Raw genomic sequence first — 19803 nt, 5'->3', positions numbered from 1 at the left:
ATGGGTGTCCCCCACTTCCTTGAGAATGGAAGCGGGGGACCCAAAAACAAAACAAAAAAAAGAAAAATGGACCAGGCGGCATTGGATCCGACCTGCGTTAGAGGGACGGATCTGATGCCGCAGGTGTGTAGGCGAAGCGGCGGCGGCGGCGGCGAGCAAAGAGGTAAGTAGAGGAGGAGGCAACATTTTATTTGTTTGGCCCAAGTAAAAAGCGATTTGTGGCAAAAGTGACTACGGTCAATTCCGCTGCAAATCATTTTACTTTGGTCAAACAACCCAAATCCCTTGCCACCACCAGTTGAGGACGTTTTGTGATGTAGGCTGATGAAAGATTTTTTCCATTGGAACTTCAGAAACTGCCCACCCTTTCCACAACCATAGTCCCACCCACCCAAGTCCAACTCTTTCTACCTTCACTCATCCACCCTACCTCCCACTCTCTCTACCCCATCCGTCGATCCTACCCACACCCTCTTTATCCCTCACCCACCTTACCCCCACTCTCTTTACTGTCACCCACCTTACCTCCATTCTCTTTACCCCAACCCACCCACTGTACCCCCTTTACGTTTACCCACCCTACCCCAACTCTCACTACTGCCAGCAACCCTACCCTCACCCTCTCAAACCCCACCCTACACTTACCCTCTTTATCTCCACCCACCCTACCCCCACCCTCTCGACCTTGATCCATCCACCCTACCCAAACGCTCTCTTCCCCCAATGACCCCCACTCTCTCTACACCAGCCACACAACCTACCCCCACTCTTACTACTCCAACCCACCCTAACCCCACTCTCTATACATCCTTCCAACCCCTCACACACTACCCCCGCCCACCCAACTTCAACTATCCCTACCCCAACCACACTACCTCAAACCTCTCTACTCCCACCTAACCTACCCTCCCCCACCCACTCTACTACACCTACCCTACCCCAACCCTCTCTAACTATGCCCACTCTACCCCATTCTCTCTACTCTCTACTCTCACCCACCCTACCCTCACTTACTACCCCATACCCCCACTCATTACCAGCACACACCTACCCCAACTACCCCACTCTCTCTACCCCACCCACCCACTCTACACCCACACTCGGTACCCCTAGCCACCCTAACCCCACCTGCTCTATCCCTCACCCCACTCTCTCTACCCCACCTACTCTACCCCCACTCTCTATACCCCCACCTACCCACCTGATCGCACCCTCTCTACAAACATGCACCCACCTTACCCTGCAGTCTCTAACCCAACCTCCCATGCTATCCCCACCCTCCACACCCCACCCACACTAACCCCACTCTCTCAACTCCCACCTCCCCTCCCTACCCAACTCTCTCCACTCCCATCCACCATCATACCCACACTCTCTACCCCCAGCCACCCTACTGCCACTTTCTCTACCCATGCAACCCCACTTTCACTACCCCACCCACCCTACCCCCACTCTCACTAACCCAACCTACCCCACTCTCTATCCCCACACACCCACCCTACTTCGACTCTCTACCTGCACCCACCCAACCCCCACCCTCTCCACCGCATCCTCTCCCCCACCCTGCCTGCTCCCACACACCCAGCTTTCTCCCATTCTCTCTACCCCCACCACCCTTCACCACCTTTCCTCTGACGACCCTCCCACCCTACCCCCACTTTATCTACCCCCAGTAACCTAACCCCACTCTCTCTAATCCCACCACCCAACCCCAGTCTCTCTACACCCACCCAACCCCCATTCTCTCTATCCCCACCTACTCTACCCCCACTTTCTGTACCCCACCCAATCCCACTTTCTCTACCCCACTCGCCCTACATTCATTCTCCTCTCTAAACCCACCCTACCCCCTTTCTCTAAAAGCACCCTACCCTTACTCTCGCTACCCCCATGCACCCTAACCCTGCTGTCCCTACTCAGCCCACTTACCCTAACCCTCTACACACTCTCTACTCCCACCCACTCTACTCACACGCTATCAACCACTATCCACCCTGCCCCAACTCTCTATCCCACACCCAGCTACCCAACCCTCCCTACCTACCCATCGTACAACACCCTCTCTACCCCCACCTACCCCCACCCTCTTTATCTTCACCCACCCTACCCTCACCCTCTTTATCTCCACCCACCCTACCCTCACCCTCTTTATCTCCACCCACCCTACCCCCACCCTCTCGACCTTGACCCATCCACCCTACCCAAATGCTCTCTTCCCCCAATGACCCCCACTCTCTCTACCCCAGCCACCCAACCTACCCCCACGCTTACTACCCCAACTCGCCCTACCCCCACTCTCTCTAAACCCACCCAACCCCTCACACACTACCTCCACTCACCCAACTTCAACTATCCCTACCCCAACCACACTACCCCAAACCTCTCTACCCCCACCTAACCTACCCTACCCCCACCCACTCTACTCCACCTACCGTCTCCCAACCCTTTCTAAATATGCCCACCCTACCCCATTCTCTCTACTCTCACCCACCCTACCCTCACTTACTACCCCATACCCACACTCATTACCACCATACACCTACCCCCAAACTACCCCACTCTCTCTACCCCCACCCACCCACTCTACACCCACACTCTGTACCCCTAGCCACCCTAGCCCCACCTGCTCTACCCCTCACCCCACTCTACCCCCACCCACCCACCTGATCGCACCCTCTCTGCAAACATGCACCCACCTTACCCTGCAGTCTCTACCCAAACTTCCCATGCTATCCCCATCCTCTACACCCCACCCACACTAAACCCACTCTCTCAACTCCCACCTGCCCTCCCTACCCAACTCTCTCCACTCCCATCCACCATCATACCCACACTCTCTCTCTACCCCAGCCACCCTACTGCCACTTTCTCACCTCCATGCAACCCCACTTTCACTACCCCTCCCACCCTACCACCACTCTCACTAAACCCACCCTACGCCACTCTCTCCACCCCCACACCCACCCTACTTCGACTCTCTACCTGCACCCACTCAACCCCCACCCTCACCACCACATCCTCTCCCCCACTCTGCCTGCTCCCACAAACCCAGCTTTCTCCCATTCTCTCTACCCCACCCACCCTTCCCCACCTTTCCTAACCCCCCAACCTTCCCACCCTACCCCCACTCTCTCTACCCCCACTCTCTCTACCCCCACTCTCTCTACCCCCACTCTATCTAATCCCACCACCCTACCCCAGTCTCTCTACACCCACCCAACCCCCACTCTCTCTATATGCCCCCACTTTCTGCAACCCCACCAATCCCACTTTCTCTACCCGACTCGCCCTACCTTCATTCTCCTCTCTAAACCCACCCTACCCCCTCTCTCTAAAACCACCCTACCCTTACTCTCACTACCCCCATGCACCCTACCCGTGCTGTCTCTACTCAACCCACTTACCCTAACCCCACCCTCTACATGCTCTCTACTCCCGCCCACTCTACTCACATGCTATCAACCACTACCCACCCTGCCCCCACTCTCTATATCCCACACCCACCTACCTAACCCTCCCTACCTACCCATCATACCACACCCTCTCTACCCCCACCCTCTTTATCTCCACCCACCCTACCCCCACTCTAACCCCACCCACCCTACCCCAACCCTCTCTACCCCACACCCAAATCACCTACTCTCCCCATCCCCACGTACTATACCCCACCATCTATACCCCCACATACCCTGGGCCCCACCCACCTTAACCCCACTCTCTCTACCCCACCCTACCACAACACTATGTACCCCCACCCTACCCCTACCCTCTCTAACCCAGGCCACCCTAATCCCCACTCACCCACCCTTCCTCTTCTCAGCCACCCTGTCCCACCTCACCCACTGGACCCCCACTATCTACCCTCACCCACCCATCCTACCCCCACTATCTACCCCCACCCACCCTTCATACCCCCACGCTCTCTACATGCACCCAAACCCCATTCTCATTACAGCCACTTTTTCTACCCCCACCCACCCTAATCTCACCCTCTGTACCCCCACCCACAATTCCCTCACTCTCTCTACCCCCTCACTCAACCTACTACCACGCTCTCTACCCCAACCCACTCCACCCCATTCCATTCCATGTGTTGGTTGGGTTTTGTTTAGGCTATTTTGGGCTATTTTTGGCAAGTCCTCGTGAGGATGCTTTGTCGTTCATGTTTTCCACCAACAAACTACCATCCACCCCATCACATTCTCTCTACCCCCAGTCACCCTAGCCATTCTCTCTCTACCCTCACCCACTTAATCCCTACCCTCTCTATGCTCACCCACCCACCCTGCCCTCATCTCCTCAACCCCACCCACCACCCATTCCCCACCCATTCCCCACCCTCTACCCTTTCCACCCACACCCTCTCTACCACACCTACCCAACCGCCAATGTCTCTACCCTACACACCCTTCCACCACACCCAATCACCTCCCCCTACCCTTTCCACCCCAACCGCTCTACCCTACCCATCCTTCCCCCACTCTCTCTACCCCACTCAGCCTCCCCCACTTTCTCTACCCCACCAAACCCCACTTTCTCTACACCAGCTAACCTACCCCCACTCTCTCGCTAAACCCACCCTATCCCATTCGCTCTAGCCCCTACACATCCACCCTACTCTGACTCTCTCTACCCGCACCCACCCTACCCTCACTGTCTCAGAACCAAAACCACCCACCCTACCCTCGCCCTCTCCACCCTCAAACTCTCCCCAGCCTGTCTTCCCCCACCCAGCATTCCCCTACTCTATCTACCCCATCCACCCTTCCCCAAATCTATTTACCTCCAGCACCCGTACCCCCACCTGTCCTACTCCCACCCACCCAGCCCACCCCACTCTCTGCCCCACCCACCAATCATGCCCCCACACTCTACACCCACCCAAACTCCACTCTCTCTACACCCACCCACACGACCCCACTCTCTCTACCCTCACCCTACCCCAAGCCAACTCCACTTTCTCTACCCCACCCACGCTACCTTCATTCTCCTCTCTAAACCCACCCTAGCCACACTCTCTCTAAACCCACCTTACTCCCATTCTCTCTAAATCACCCTAGCCCCCCTCTCTCTCTCTACACCCAAACACCCAAACACCCACCCTACCTGACTCTTTCAACTCCAACCCATCCACCCTAGCCCTACCCTATCTAGCCCAGGCACCCTTCACCTACTGTCTACCCCACCCACCCTAACCCCATTCACCCAACACCCACCCACCCTACCCCCTCTTTTTATCCCCCCACCCACCCTTCCCCCACTTTTTCTCCCCCCACCCACCCATCCCCCACTCTCTCTATTCCCATACACCCTACCCCACTCTCTCTACCCCCACCATACCCACTCTCTCTACCCTCACCCATCACCCTATCCTCACTCTCTTCACCCCACCCATCCACCCTACCCCACTCTCTCTATTCTCATCCACCCTACTGCACTCTCTCTACACACACCCAACCTGCACTCTCTATACATTCACCCTACCCCACCCTCTCTACACCCACCCTAATCCTACTCTCTACCCCCGCCCACGCTACCCGACTCTCTCTACCCCGCACTCACCCTACACCCACTCTGTCTGTACCCAACCACCCTACACACACTTTCTCTACCCCCACCCACCCTTCCACCACTCGCTCTATACCCACCCGCCCTACCCCGACTCTCTCTACACCCACCCATCTCCCACCCTCTCTACAAGTACCCACCCCCCCAAAGCCTCACACGTACACTAATCCCACCCTCTCTACTCCCACCATCCCTACCCAACTCTCTCTACCCCCTCACACCACTCTTTCTAACCCCACCAACCCACCCTCCATACACCCATTTCATCTACCCCCACACCACTCCCTACACCCACCCTAGCCCCACTCTCTCTACACCGACCCTAATCCTGCTCTCTACCCCCACCCACCCTACCTGACACTCTCTACCCCTTCACTCACCTTACCACTCTTGACTACCCCCACCCACCCTACCCCCACTCTCTCTACACCCACTCACCCTGCCCCCACTATCTCATGCGTTCCTGCATGCATCGAGGAGTAGTGCGGGGAGTGCTGCATTTATGCATGTTAGACATGAGTAATCCAAGTTTGGGAGCCATGGGTAAAGGAAGTAGATCTACAGGTGTGATATAGGCTTTAAAATAGGGGCTAAAAGAAAGGTTGAAGTCATCAAAGAACTGTTTGATGTAGGCGATCTGAGGAGGAGGGGAATTTGACTGTGGCCTGATAGGGAGGTAGGGAGTCAGGTTTGAACTTAGAAGTTTGGAGGTAGAAGTGGTGGGGGAGCAAAAGAGTAGAAAAACACAGATGTTAAAGTGGTTGAGAGAGTGGTTATATGAGGAAGAGTCAATTGTGAGATCAGTTGCCCTAAGTGGGCAGATAAAAAGATGTCAAGGGAGTTTCAGACGACACAAGTAGGTTAATTATTGAGGGAGTTCAATGGGTGGTCGATAGGAGAGAGTCAAAGTCTAATTCTTAAGGGTGAAACTTTTTTGGAATGTTAATGTCTCCCATGAGAGCAATAGGTTCTTCAACAGGAAGAGAATCAAGACGACTGCCAAGGTCAGGGAAGAGGTATTTCAGCCAGGTTTGAAGCCTCCATAAAACTCGGGATTGGGTGGAGTGGTAGTAGGGTGATAATTGCATTACCACCGCATTTTTGCACTCCGTCCAACTCCTGATGACCCCCAAAGGGTAGTATCTACAGGGAGATGTCAGCAAATATGAAATGTAGGACAGGGAGCAGGGATCATGAGGAGGAAAGAATGTTTCAGGATAGTGTTGGGGTTTCTCAAAAGGAGGTAAGAGATGAGGTTAAGGGCCGACCTGAATGCATCAGTGTTGGTGGCGCTTTTGATATCCAGTGTAGGGAGTTCCATCAATGGGCGGTATCCCGGTGCATTTTTACTGCTGGGATATTGCCCAACTCGTGATAGAGCCCTTTGTCTGTTAATTTTCGGCCCCCAGTTTTATCATTCGGCTCATTGTAAATTCATCAAACTTTATTTTAAAGGCTCCCTCTTGAAGGAATACCCTGGATCCTTTTTTGCACCTCTGTATTTCTTGTAGAAATAGCGTGTCTCAATAAATGCACAAAAAGTGAGCGAAAGGCAGAGGTTGGTGAGTGATCCACCCGACTCTCATTGTCAGGTTGTACTTTCTGCTTGTCCAGGAAGCCATGTTCCTGCTGGTGAGGTGTGGCTGCATTGTGAAGCCTCTGTCAATCAAGCAGAAACCAAGGGTCTGCTGTCCTTGGTGCTCCAGGTGTTTTGGACTACAACTGCCATCAGCCCTATCAAACAGAGTCAATAGTGGGGGATCATGGGAGCCATAGACTAAAATATCTGGAGGACCCAGGTTGCAGACCCCGGAACTCAGTTCTTAGTACGTAAAGGTTCGTCTTGTGGCTTGCCTGCTGCCTTGCATGGGGTCGCTGCCATGAGCACAGGCTACCCTGCCAGGCAGGGGTGTTGCAGGGTCTGGAAAAGATCCGGGGCTACGCTAATGTCGGGACTGTTAGGGCTCGCTAGCCTTTTGGTTGTAATCCCTGAACTTTGATCCGGGGCTATTGCCCCCACCACCCCCCAGATCTCCCCTAGCAACACCTCTGCCCTAGGTGTTCAATAGCTAGTATCCCGTCACTAGCCGCAATAGGGTGTGTCCATTGGTGAAAAGGGTGGGGGGCGGGAAGGGGGTTGTGCCGGCATGCTCTGACTGAAGTACTCAACGTATGGTCAATACAATGCAGATTTAAACATTTCCACCGCCTATTATTCACACCAAAACGATACCAAATATTTAGCTAGCAGGTTTTCGCCACCTTTCCTTAAGCCAACAGCTCTGTCTTTGCTGCTTGCTGCTTGTTTACCATTCGCTTGTTTTTTTTCTTTTCATTTTTGTTTTAAACTTTCTTTTAAAAAAAGATTGTTTCTTAATAAAGTAAAGTAGCGAGTCTGCAGCAGAAAGCAGCTGGCACTTGTGAGGTGCAGTGCTTTGGCAAAGCCTCCACCTTCCTGCAGCAAAAGGAGGAAAGAAATAGGAAAACACACGAGAAGGGCCCAGGCGTGGGCAGGCACGTCTGCATGTCGAGCGCTTCATTTGGATCACTGGCTGGACAGAGCTCTGTGAAACCGACCCTCGCACCTAAGGGGTTAAGAGTGAAATGACAGAAAGGAAGGGCCCTGGCTCTTTGGAATGTGGCTGCGTGTCACCAGCGCGTGGCTTTCTCTCAATGGCGTCCGCCTGTAATCATAGGCCCCACATTGTGACTAAAGGTGCCTGGGTGTACCTATCCAGAAGAGGTACACAAAGGGGTGGTAAGAAGGGTATAACACCTATTTATAAACACGCCAGGCTTTGCACGGTGACAGACTGCATCAAAAGGTGCCCAGACTGTGATCAAAACACAGAAGCATTATACAAAGCTGCCTGGGCACATTATGCATGCTATAATTATATGTGCGTGGCATACGCAGCACAGTGGACACAGATGTGTGGTGTGGAATGCGAGGCCTGGCAAAGCGGGAATGGGAGGTGCAGTGCATACTCGCGTGGCAGCATTACACTGGCAGTTATGAGGAGGGTTTTGATAGTTGTGTGGCAGTAAACTGCAGGTCAGTGGCAGTCGTGAATAGGCCAATTGCAATTAGGAGAAGGTGGGTGGCACTTATAAGTTGGTGGGTGGGAGTCATTTGAGTTGAAAGCTACTCTGCGCTGGAAAGACTGCACTACCCGCAAGCTGCAGCACTGCCGCTCTACGCATACACCTGGGGAGTGCTGCACTTTCACTGTCAGAGTCTGGCATTTGAGAACTGCCATGACCCAGTAACGTCTTCAACAAATTCTATGTAAGTGAAGGCCATCATTCTTGGCATGACTGGAGCTGACCAGCTTCACCACCAGGAGTGGACTGGCCTAGTGGGAACTCTGGACATTTCCCGTTTGGTCTCTGCACCCTGGGTATCTTTTGTGTGGTTATTTTATTTCCAAATTCTCTGATAGGAAAAGGGTTGGACATTCGTAAAATGGGCAATATGGGCTACTCTGAAAAAGTTGTCCACCCCTGCTCGCCAGCCTTGCTGGCGAGTAACATGGAAAGTTCAACCAGACCAGAGAACTTGCATTCACCCTAAGAATGATATGCTTATAAAAAACATTAGACCACATTTAGGGCTCTATCAGAAGTTGGGCGGTATTACAGCAGTAAATCCACTGGAATACCGCCCAACTCAATTACCATTACCGCCACTTGGTCTGGCAGTATTAACACCGGATCTCAAGTGGCGGTGGCGGTGTTAGTCCCCATTTGTTTTGAGTGCATTGGTCTCAATGGGGCATTTTCAGTGCAATTACTGCAGCGGTAATTGCGCTCCGGTAATTGCGCCAAAAATGGTGACAGAAACTCAGGACAGAAACTCAGCTCAGAGCTGGAGGTGTATGCGCTGCCTTTTCCCAAAACTCAGGATTGGGCGGTGTGGGAATGCGGCGGTAATGCTATTTTTACCACATTTTTACTGCACCGCCCAGATCCTGATGTGCCCCTTCGTCTCAATTATGAGTGGATTTTAAGTCAGTGATTCCGCTAAAGGCAGAACTAAGGTGATCCAGTGTGCACCTAGAGTGCTTGCCTGGCCTCCAATACCCCAAACTCCGTAGCTCAGCTTCCCTTTGTGATTACTGTGCCATCATTGAGTAGATCTCGCCAGCAATGCTTTCTTCACCACTTGGATTTGGCAACTTTTCGAGGTGGAAACCATAGGATTTTCAGCAGCAACAAATGGAATAAGCACATTACCAGAAAGAGAATTACCGCCTCATACACACCTAATACAAGTGGTTGTGGGCCCGGGCTAGATGCAACCAGAATTCTCAATTTACGAGTTATTGCCTGCATTTGCCAGGCAATAACAGAGTTTAATTGACCGCAATGACCCAGGCTTGTGACATTGAATTGTCTCCCCACGAGGAACATCTCAGAGACTGGAATGCTCACTGCTGAATTTCTGAGGCTTGAGTCACCCCTGGTTGTACCTAGAAGCAGCCCAGAAAAGAATCTTACAAAAGCCCCAGAGGCTAATAAGCAGATGTGCGGACCAGTGAAGACTACAGGTTGACTTATTGACGGGCCAGGCCTTGAGAGAACCCTGTTCGTCGAAATACCATTTATGGCGGGGGAAAAGTAACGATTGCCGGTTTTCATGTGCACTTACTGGTCATGTATTGCCCGGTTATGCTTCCACTGATTAAACACACACTGGAAAATCAAGCTGGCCCAACATAACTAGCCAGTTTGTGCCACCTGGAGGAAAAAAAAAATCCCTGACAAAACATTGCAACAGCGTGAGGAAGAAAGAATGGCAGGAGGGGCAAGGAGAAGAAAGGGGCATATGACGGGTGGCTTAAGGGGTGTCCACCCGGAAAGGAACCCCAGCTAGAACGAAACAGAAAGCCTCAGACACACACTGCAGAGAGGAGAGAGGGGCACACAGAAAAGAAAAACACAAGGTAAGGATTAGGTGCACGTGGTAAGTAAGGCACGGAGGACGACTCCAGAGGGAGGACATGCTGAAAAAGGAGCAGCTGAACTGGGAAAACAGGCACAGAAAATGCTAATTTAAAAAACATAAACAATAATAATTGGCATCATATTTGAACAAAAATTGAATTTGGGAAATATACTTACCCACGTCTCCAACTGCTTGAGAAAGGGTCATTAAGGGTCACTGATATCAGCTGCTCGCTCTCCTCATTCTCCATGATCCCCACCCCCACCGTAATTGACACAGTGAACCACCCCACACTGCTTCAGCCACTCACATCTTGGCTTTCAGAGCACCACCCTGGGGGCCTTCTACCTGACTAATTACTCCTATTCCATTTCCTCAAATATTGGGAGCGCTTGCGCCACCCCTACAGGTAAAGTTCCAGCACGGGTCTGTCACCTACTTGCGATGATAGCAATCCTGTGCTCCGCCTCCCGCTCCCCCTCCTAGCTCTCTAAGGGTTTACTTTGACAGAGACCTGAACCTTCAGCCGTGCTTATGATCTGCTGGTACAGCTGCCAGGCTACACCTCCTCAACACCTGTAAAGTCCAATCCTATCCTGCCTTCCACTTTACCCATGCACTTGCCAGCCAGGTACAGTGCAGCATTGACCCAGCCTCTTCATTTGGCCACCCCCCATTTATTTCCTTGCTCCTCCCAACTAGTTATTGATCTGTGACACATGCACGCCCTATATCCTCGCCCACCTAGGCACACCGCCTTGACACTTTATCCCTGTACAATTGCTCACTAATAAAATACCTTCTTCTGATGTTTAAATACATTGATGGGCGATCCCCGATCTGACTGATTACATTTCTCACTAATCCCCCTGCACTCTACGCTCCCAAGATCTCTTCCACCGTGTGCTATATATAGAATGCTTTATTAGGATTTAATTTATGGACATTACAACAGTAACTGGTCTCAAGCTTGCCCTAAAGAACCACCTTCTCTCTTGGGAGGGAGTACCAGCAGAGTCTTAGCAGACTAACACCCCCACTCCCATGTTCCACAACCACTGTCACAACTTGATTGCGTGTGTGTGTGTATTTATTTATATTCACTGAAACAACTTTCAAGTGTAGTTAAGTTGAGCAGAGTTAATGCAACAAAACCCTTCAAGTTCAATGGATGTGGTAAGTCATGGCCAGCTTAACTCGGCCCATTCCCGTTCATGTCCCTTATAATGCTATGACAGGCCATAAGACAAGGCCAGAAGTTAAGGCCCTGTTCATTTGTCTCTGCCGGTCTCAGCCGGCGACGCCGTGGGATGCCTGACCCCTCTCTACCTCACTCTAGCACCCAGGAGCACTAATATCCACTTCACTTATCCCGGGTAGGAGATATAACATGCCGATTCAACAACCTTTGTTGCTCCCCTGTCCAGCATGGGTGATATCCGTCCCGACCAAACCTCTACGGCTGCTCCTCTATACTGCCTTCAGTACGTGACATGAAAGGTAAGGCTCTGACTGCCTATGCTAACCCTGATGCTTGTAATTGCGCCCCCCTGCCCGACGTATCCCCAAGTCACCTGGATGTGGCTTTCCCAGCCCAGATCTATAAACAATCAATTCATGCATATCCATTTTCTCCCTGCTTCGATTCGATGATTCGATCTGATCTATACAGCCATTTGCTGCATTCTGTTACTCTACCGTTCAAATTGACAACCAGCCCAGCAGTGCTGCTTGTAACATAACCTGCACTTCGTAACTGAACCCTTTGGAGCCTGTGCTACACTGAATTAGCCCAGCTATCCCCTTCATATACCTGTCTGCACGTCTGAAGTAGCCCCCGCGCCACGAAGCGTGGCTTTGCCAGTCTGTGTACACACACCTATCCCGTCTTTCATGCATTTCACCTATCTTGACGTGAGCAGCATCCTGCTGCATTTAATGTGTCTTGCAACCACCCAATTGTGACTATAGAAGTACTCTGCGGCCAATGCATTTAACAAAGCATGCGCCCTGTTCCATGAGGCACGGCTTTGCCAGACTGTGAATATATCCTTATCTTGTCCTATGTATCTGTATACCTGCTGTAGCTCCCTGTACCATGAGGTTCAGCTTTGCCAGACTGTGCACATACCCCTTATCTTGTCCTATGTATCTGTATAGCTGATGTAGCTTCCTGTGCCATGAGGCGTGGCTTTGCCAGACTGTGAATATATCCTTATCTTGTCCTATGTATCTGTATACCTGATGTAGCTCCCCGTACCATGAGGCGCCGCTTTGCCAGACTATGCATATACCCTTATCTTGTCCTATGTATCTGTATACCTGCTGTAGCTCCCTGTACCATGAGGTACAGCTTTGCCAGACTGTGCACATACCCCTTATCTTGACCTATGTATCTGTATACCTGATGTAGCTTCCCGTGCCATGAGGCATGGCTTTGCCAGACTGTGCATATACCCCTTAACTTGACCTATGCATCTGTACACCTAATGTAGCTCGCTGTACCATGAGGCACGGCTTTGCCAGATTATGCTTTTAAGAAACACCCGTATGCTGTGACATGCATGCAGGGTCTTGTACTTCAAAGTATGTAACCTCGCACTTCACTGTAACTAGCACCCTGATGCCTAAGGGTTTGGCGCGCTGCTAGAAATGCAAAAATAATTAAACTAATAATTCCATTTTGTAAGTCATTGTGAATCCATTCTCTTATAATATGTATGTGCTCATGGTAAACTGGATTCGCCCATGCCCCCTCTATATTTTAAAACACTACTAGGCCACAGCTTTCAGCCTTGTCCACTGTACATGTTCCCCCAATATGTTCCTTTTCTTCCCAATGGGGATTATTTTACAACCTGGCATTCGAATGGTTTAAGAAATGGGATAGTTGATTGGGTGCCTAATAGCTGAAAGACAGCTGGGCAGGAGGTTTCCTTTTTTATATAAGACTGTGGAAGTCATTCTGATGCTCATCTGCACTATCACTACAAAGAAGTGGGCAGCACAATCCAGCAATATGTGTGATTGGCGAGGTTACCGGAACTAATGGAAGTTCACATCCCATGGAGCCTTGCCATCCTACTCAATTGCCAGGGATCATGGGAGTCATAGTCTACACACAGCTGCAGGTTGCAGTCCCATGCTGTAAAGAAACTTGAAAAGACATACACTTTTGATCAACCATCTTGGGTTGGACACCTGCCAAAACCAATTCTGAGACTGGAAGAGATAGTGAGTCAGAGACTCCTAGCGTTCACATGAAACTCTTGTTAGGAACACATTTATTGCCAGGCAATATGGTAGAAGTTGACTATTTTGGAAAACGGTTGTATTGTATAAACATTTGGCAGTTCGTTCGTTCAATGCTGAATTGGGTCAGCCAAGTTAACATCTGATCCAGAGTTCATCACTACGACGGAAGAGAACAGTATTATTACAGCAATAACTGACCACTAGGTGAGTAAAACAATGGTGGTCACCAAAAATCTGTCCAGGTTAGGAAACGTCTTCCGGTTTTCATACAACTTTGACACTGTGTCTTCAGTTTTCAACCTCCACCAATAGCGTTATGGTTACACAATAAGCACAGGCTTCGCTTAGCGTTAATCGCTCTCTCTGTTTAAGGCAGAGGCCCTTTCAAGTTCATGGTCTAGTTCTCTGCAGTCCTCACATAAAACTTTCTGCTACCTTCCCTTTGCAGTGCTCACACTTTCCGTTGTGAATGCCGACCCCGGTGACTTCCAGTTCAAACCTACCGGACCCGTCCTGGCAGCCAAGAGCTTTTTTGATTGGCACGGCAGTAGTGGAGACACGGAAGGATCCCGTGGCCATGGAGGCTGTGTCCGCATCAGTGGCATGTTTGGCACAACGACAGACCCGGCGGATCTCTCTCCGGAAGTGGATCGTAAAGAGGCCGTAGATGACTGGATCCAGGCAAGCATTGAAAAGGCCAAAGAGGAACAGGATGTGGCTGAGAGATGGCGGTACCTTTTCTCTTGTCAACATCTCGGGTGAAAACCAGTACCAGATGCCCAGGAGGTAGTATGGAGTCCAGCAAACAATGAACGTCAAGACAATCACTATAGACATTTTGAGCGTCCTCATGCGTGCTTTTGGGATGTTATTATAAGAACGTCTCAAGTGTACTTCTTTCGAAGAGACTGCTGAAAAAGATACAAAACACCAAAATGTAAATTAAAATTTCAGACACATGGAGAGAGACTAGATTTAATTTTAATTTTCTTTTTTAATGACAAGAATCATTTCACGGTCTTATGGATTCCTGAACGGGTGCCAGCAGAGAGACATTGTTGGCAGGATCCTAACACATTCCAAACCTTTTGACTCTGAATAGAGTAGGATCATCCGCCAGGCATCGTAGCACTAAAGCTGGGCACGTGGAAGTGTCTGTCACCCATTTATCTAGGGAGGCAGGATTGCACAAAGGTTCCCATTTTAACATGCCAAGGTCTCATCATCAACAAAGTTTATTTCGGATCATTACAAATACATAAAACCATAATAAAAACAATTCATAAAAGTGTTAAGTCATATACATCCATAAAAAGGCCCCTTCCCCACACTCTCGCAGTTTAGTCCCTCTCCACCAAGCATTTGTCAAAAAACAGGCAAAAGCAAACATGACCACCACCTTTGTTGGATTTAGCAAAAACATCAATGCCGAAGGGTAGGATCTTATTCAGCCAGTAAGACTGAGATCCTTCTCATTGGGACCTCTATTCCCGCTTTCCCTCTCTCACTCTGGCTGCCCTCCTGGGCCCTCTTCCTTGGCCTTCCTAAGAGGGAAAAAAACCTCCTTCTCTCCTTGCATCATTGACCTTGCCAAGAAGGCCCACTACCAGCTGCATCTCCTCAGAGATATTCTCCCTTTTCTAGCTTTTTCCCAGAAGCTCACTGTCTCCAGACCTCTGGTTCTCTCTAGGCTGGACTACTGCAACAGCCTCTTTCTCAATCTGCCTTCTTCTACTCTCCACCCTCTGCAACTAATCCAGAACAGGACTGCAAGACTTGTCCTTGGCCTGAAGACCCTCTGCTTCGTTCACAAGGCTTTCTGGAGCCGGGTCTCACACTTCAGCCAACTCTCTCTTCCTAAACCCTTCCTTCTAGAGCCCTTCGCTCAGCCACCTCCAACTCTCTGAGGGCCAGGCACTTCACCTGGCAAAGAGTGGGGCATACAGCTCACTCCTCTGCATGTGCCTCCCTCTGAAATGGCCTCACCGCCCCTCTCAAACTCGAGCCAGACCACCTGAAGTTCCGGAAGCAGCTCAAGACCTGCCTTTTTGCTTCTGCTTTCTCTCTCTCTTTCTCTGTCCCCTGCTGACCTACCTGTCTGCTGCGCTGACTGGTTGCCTGGCTACCCTCAGAGTCTCACTGGGTACCAGGCTCCTCCACGACCAGTAGGCCCTGCACTGCCTCCGGGTCTACCGTGCACATAGGGGCTGTAACTGGAACCCTGCAGTCCCCGCCTCCTTGCACTTCCCAGAGTCGTGCTGCCCTGGCTGCACTTACTCAGAGCCATGCTGCCCTGATTGCACTTCCACCTTCCCTCCCCCTGATACACCTTCTGCACTTTTCGTATTGCATTTGCACGATCTGAATGACACAAGGCCTAGTCAGTGGTGGAATTGGAAAAAATCTGGTGGGGGATCCCACAAGGCATGGGGTGGGGGAGGAGTTTTGGGGTGGCCGGTGTCTGAGGAGGCGGGGTTTAGAGGGGGCAGAGCTGGCAGGTGACCTCCAATCAAAGTTAAGGTCCAAAATAAGTTTAAAGCAGCGCAATGTCTTCAATCAGTGGTCAAAGTAAAGTAGTGGAATTATGTTCCCTACTGGCCTGCACCGCTCCCCACAAACCCCACCTAGATCCCCCTTAAAGGGGCAAGTCCAGGGCAGCCACAGAGACTGCCTGGAGAAGTGAAGTGAAGCCTCTGTTAGCACAAAGACCAGCCTTCACAGACGGCAGGTGGACAGAGATCGCAGAGGAGCCATTGTGTGGAAGACCTGGGAGGCCTCGCGCTGTTCTGAAAGTTAGGGCCTTTGAACCATGTCTCAAACATGTAAACGTAATGGCAAACTGCTGACAAATTTCTCATTTGGCCAACATGAGCCCCTAAATGTTACTTGAAAAGCTATTAAATCGCTTTTTGACATCACAATGCTAATGTACACAAACGTTGTGAAAAGAAAGAAGGTGATAAGATTGTTGCTGGATACAACAATACCAGCCTATGAAGTGTGTTGGAGATAGTGCCCTCTGGCCAATTATATCAAGAGCCTGGGGAGATATTGCACACACAAAATGCCATTTGTGCATTAAGGAGGAAGTTCACTAACTAATTGATTGGTATACAGAACTATACAAAATAGACAATTAAAGGGAATCTTTTACAGTCTCGTCAGTTTACAGTAGACAGAACCAAGTGGGATTCCTTCTTTAGCACTAATGGATCACACATGATATATGGAATGCCCCCAAGGTCAGTAGTGATATCTATGATACACAATAGTAATGAGTTATTCATTACCGTGATACACTTGTGTTACATAGACTTTCATTCATGAATTGTTAATGCACTTCCTATACAATTATACCACAAAAGGGTATTTCATACATGTCCATTTTCATTAAGAACATACATAATTGCTTTTTTTTTTTAAAGGCTATTTGTTTGCACTTCTGGTTATTTCAGGAAACGATGCTCACTATCTTTAACACAAAGCTGTTAACTAATGCAGCCATTATAAGCAGTATTCATCCATCTGACATGTATTTATTTTCAACAATGCTTTAATTGTCATAATTTTTTATAGCGGGAGTGAATCTCTTCCGTTGTGGTGCAGGTCACTTTAGCCAGCGTTAGTTATTTTAGATTGCCCTATGCGAGCACACTGCACACAGAGCAGATTACCTTTGCTTTGTGCACAGTGCTCGCACATGGCAGAGACTGTGTAAACATTGATTTTAATGAAACATTCAGGGTAGTTTATAGATATTCAACTTTACCTTAGTACCATGAGAGTACTGAGGTAAACTTGAATATCTTATACTATCTTTCAAATACCCTGAATGTTGCATTAAAAGCAATGTTTACACGGTCTCTGCCCTGTGCGAGCACTGCGCCAAAAGCAAAGGTAATCTGCTCTGTGTGCTCGCAGAGGGCAGATTGGATCTGCCGGGCCCACGAAGGTGGGGGCTGAGCTGCTCGGATCTCCCTTCGTGGGCCTGGCAGTGTAGTCTGCGATGCAGGCCTGGATGAGGAAAGCCAAAACTTACCAAAACTTACCAGTGCAACGGTGACGGCGTCGGCGAGGTCGGGCACCAGAATCCGGTGATGCCAGCTCCAGCAGCAGGATCCGGGACGATGGCAGCTACAGCAACAGGCTCGGCAGATCCAGCAGCAGACTCCAGACGACTCCTCAAGATGGCGCATGGTAAGTGCAGGCCAGGCCCAGCATCTTTAAGAAGGCCTGTCCTGGTGTTGTGTACAGGTAGGGGGCAGAGCCAGAAGGGCGCTCTTGGCGGCAATGAGCTGCTCGGCCCCCCTAAGCCATGCCATTGAGGGCGCTTTTCTTTTCTTCAGCAGTTTTTTTTATTTCTTTTATTTTCAATACAGCTGCAGACCATGGTTTTGGTGCTTGGGGCTGACGACTCTGGCCGGATCCTGAGATCCGGCTTCACAACTGGTGCCGGATCTCGGATCCGGCGAGAGCCGGCCCAATGACCAGCAATGGTCCTAGTAAGATTGTTTGTTTTGTCCTCCCTCTGTCTCTCCTCTCTAGTCTTGTCGAGCCTAGAGACACTTGTGTACAGGCGCGTTGCAGATGACTTATATCATATCTCTTTCCCTCAGTTTATTCAGTAAGAAATTGACTCTGTAAATCAGAAAAAACAAAATGGGTAAGAGTCCTAAAGGGCCCCCTACACATTTTGTTGATTATGATGATGATACTGTCAAGGTCTGTGCCCCTACCTGATTTGGAGGCTCCTAGGAGCAGCCTACTTTCGACTTCTGTGTAGGAAAGATACATCTATGATTTTGCTGTCGGAACAATGCCGGTTGCACTTTATGCTGGCGCCACTCCCCTGGTCTGCGTACTGCTCCCTGCATGGTGTGGGTTCCCACATTACTGGGTCTGTGTGACACTGCCACTTTTTTTTTTCTCTTTTTTCTGTTGCACGGCAGGGGAACTCATATTCTGAAACCCCTCCCCTTTTTTCTCACTTCTTTCACCAGCCAATCCGGCAAATTAATCTGAAATTTCTCTGCCTCATCCCCTCACCGACCTGCAGGATGCGAAATGCCACTGTGTATGCCAGTGTAACCTGTCCGCTGCTGGTGTAAATATGCCAACCTAGCCGGATGCTGGTGTATTCCCACTGGCCTTTTCACCTGCATTGGGAAGTATTGCTGTTCCAACTTGAACTCTGGATGGGGGAAGGGATGGATACTGCCAGTAAGTTATGGCACTGTGAAAGACCCCCTGCCCCCATCTGCTGGCAAGACGTACTGGCAGAAGTGGTCTCCCTCATAGGGGCCACGGCCCCGTGGAATGAGGCAGCAGCATTCCAACCACACACTAGTCCTGAGTTGATGGGCCTTTGCCGCCCTACACTGACACTGCAGTGCACGACAATCTACTTGGCATGAGTTCCATCATCAGGCTCTTGCCTTCGGGCCGCCTCCTCTGACAGGGGGCTGCCAAAATGTGGTCATGACTCTCTTGTCAACAAATGACTAGAAGTGGTTGATGATCTAGGCAATAGCATCTCACTACCACTTGCATCCTCATGAAAGTTGCCATGATTTCTGTGTTCCGGGCTGAAAAACACTGGCATTCTTATGACATGTTGCCTATATGATGCATTCAAATCTACCTTCTCTTCCTTGGGGGATGGTCAGTGAGAAGTCAGAGGAGAGCAAGAGTTGGAATTCACATACTTTGATTCTTTAACCAATATACATTGCTTGATTGTCTTGAAATCCTGGAAAATATTGCCTGCATGTCCCAGACAACCTCTACTCTCACCCCATCTTCTAAAGCAGGGATCTGCAACCTGTGGCTCTCCAGACATTTTGACTCCCATGATCCCTCACCATAGACTATGCTGGTTTGGGCTAATGGTAGTTGTAATGCTAAAACATCTGGACAGCCAAAAGATGAAAACCCTTGTTTTCTGAAGCAAATCTGTGGGCACCATGAACCAGCGTGTGCTGAGCAGTATCCCTGCTTTCCTCAGTCGATGTGAGGGTGAGGTCCTACCCTCG

At 50.3% G+C, this 19803-nt stretch overlaps 1 protein-coding gene across 2 annotated transcripts in view; it reads right to left on the bottom strand.

The window, feature by feature from the left end:
* Positions 1–13771: 13771 nt before the first annotated feature.
* The window catches only part of LOC138581359 (gonadotropin-releasing hormone II receptor-like), a 703230-nt gene continuing 697198 nt past the window's right edge, over positions 13772–19803 (bottom strand). For both annotated transcript variants that reach the window (XM_069652638.1, XM_069652644.1), the window contains exon 4: positions 13772–14682. In XM_069652638.1, the coding sequence (XP_069508739.1) occupies positions 14186–14682 (497 nt within the window). In that variant the 3' untranslated portion in view covers positions 13772–14185. The remainder of the gene's footprint in view (positions 14683–19803) is intronic.

Source organism: Ambystoma mexicanum, chromosome 1p, assembly GCF_040938575.1.
Source record: "Ambystoma mexicanum isolate Mex_15411 chromosome 1p, UKY_AmexF1_1, whole genome shotgun sequence".
Taxonomy (NCBI): domain Eukaryota; kingdom Metazoa; phylum Chordata; class Amphibia; order Caudata; family Ambystomatidae; genus Ambystoma; species Ambystoma mexicanum.
This window is presented reverse-complemented; position numbering and strand designations above follow the sequence as displayed.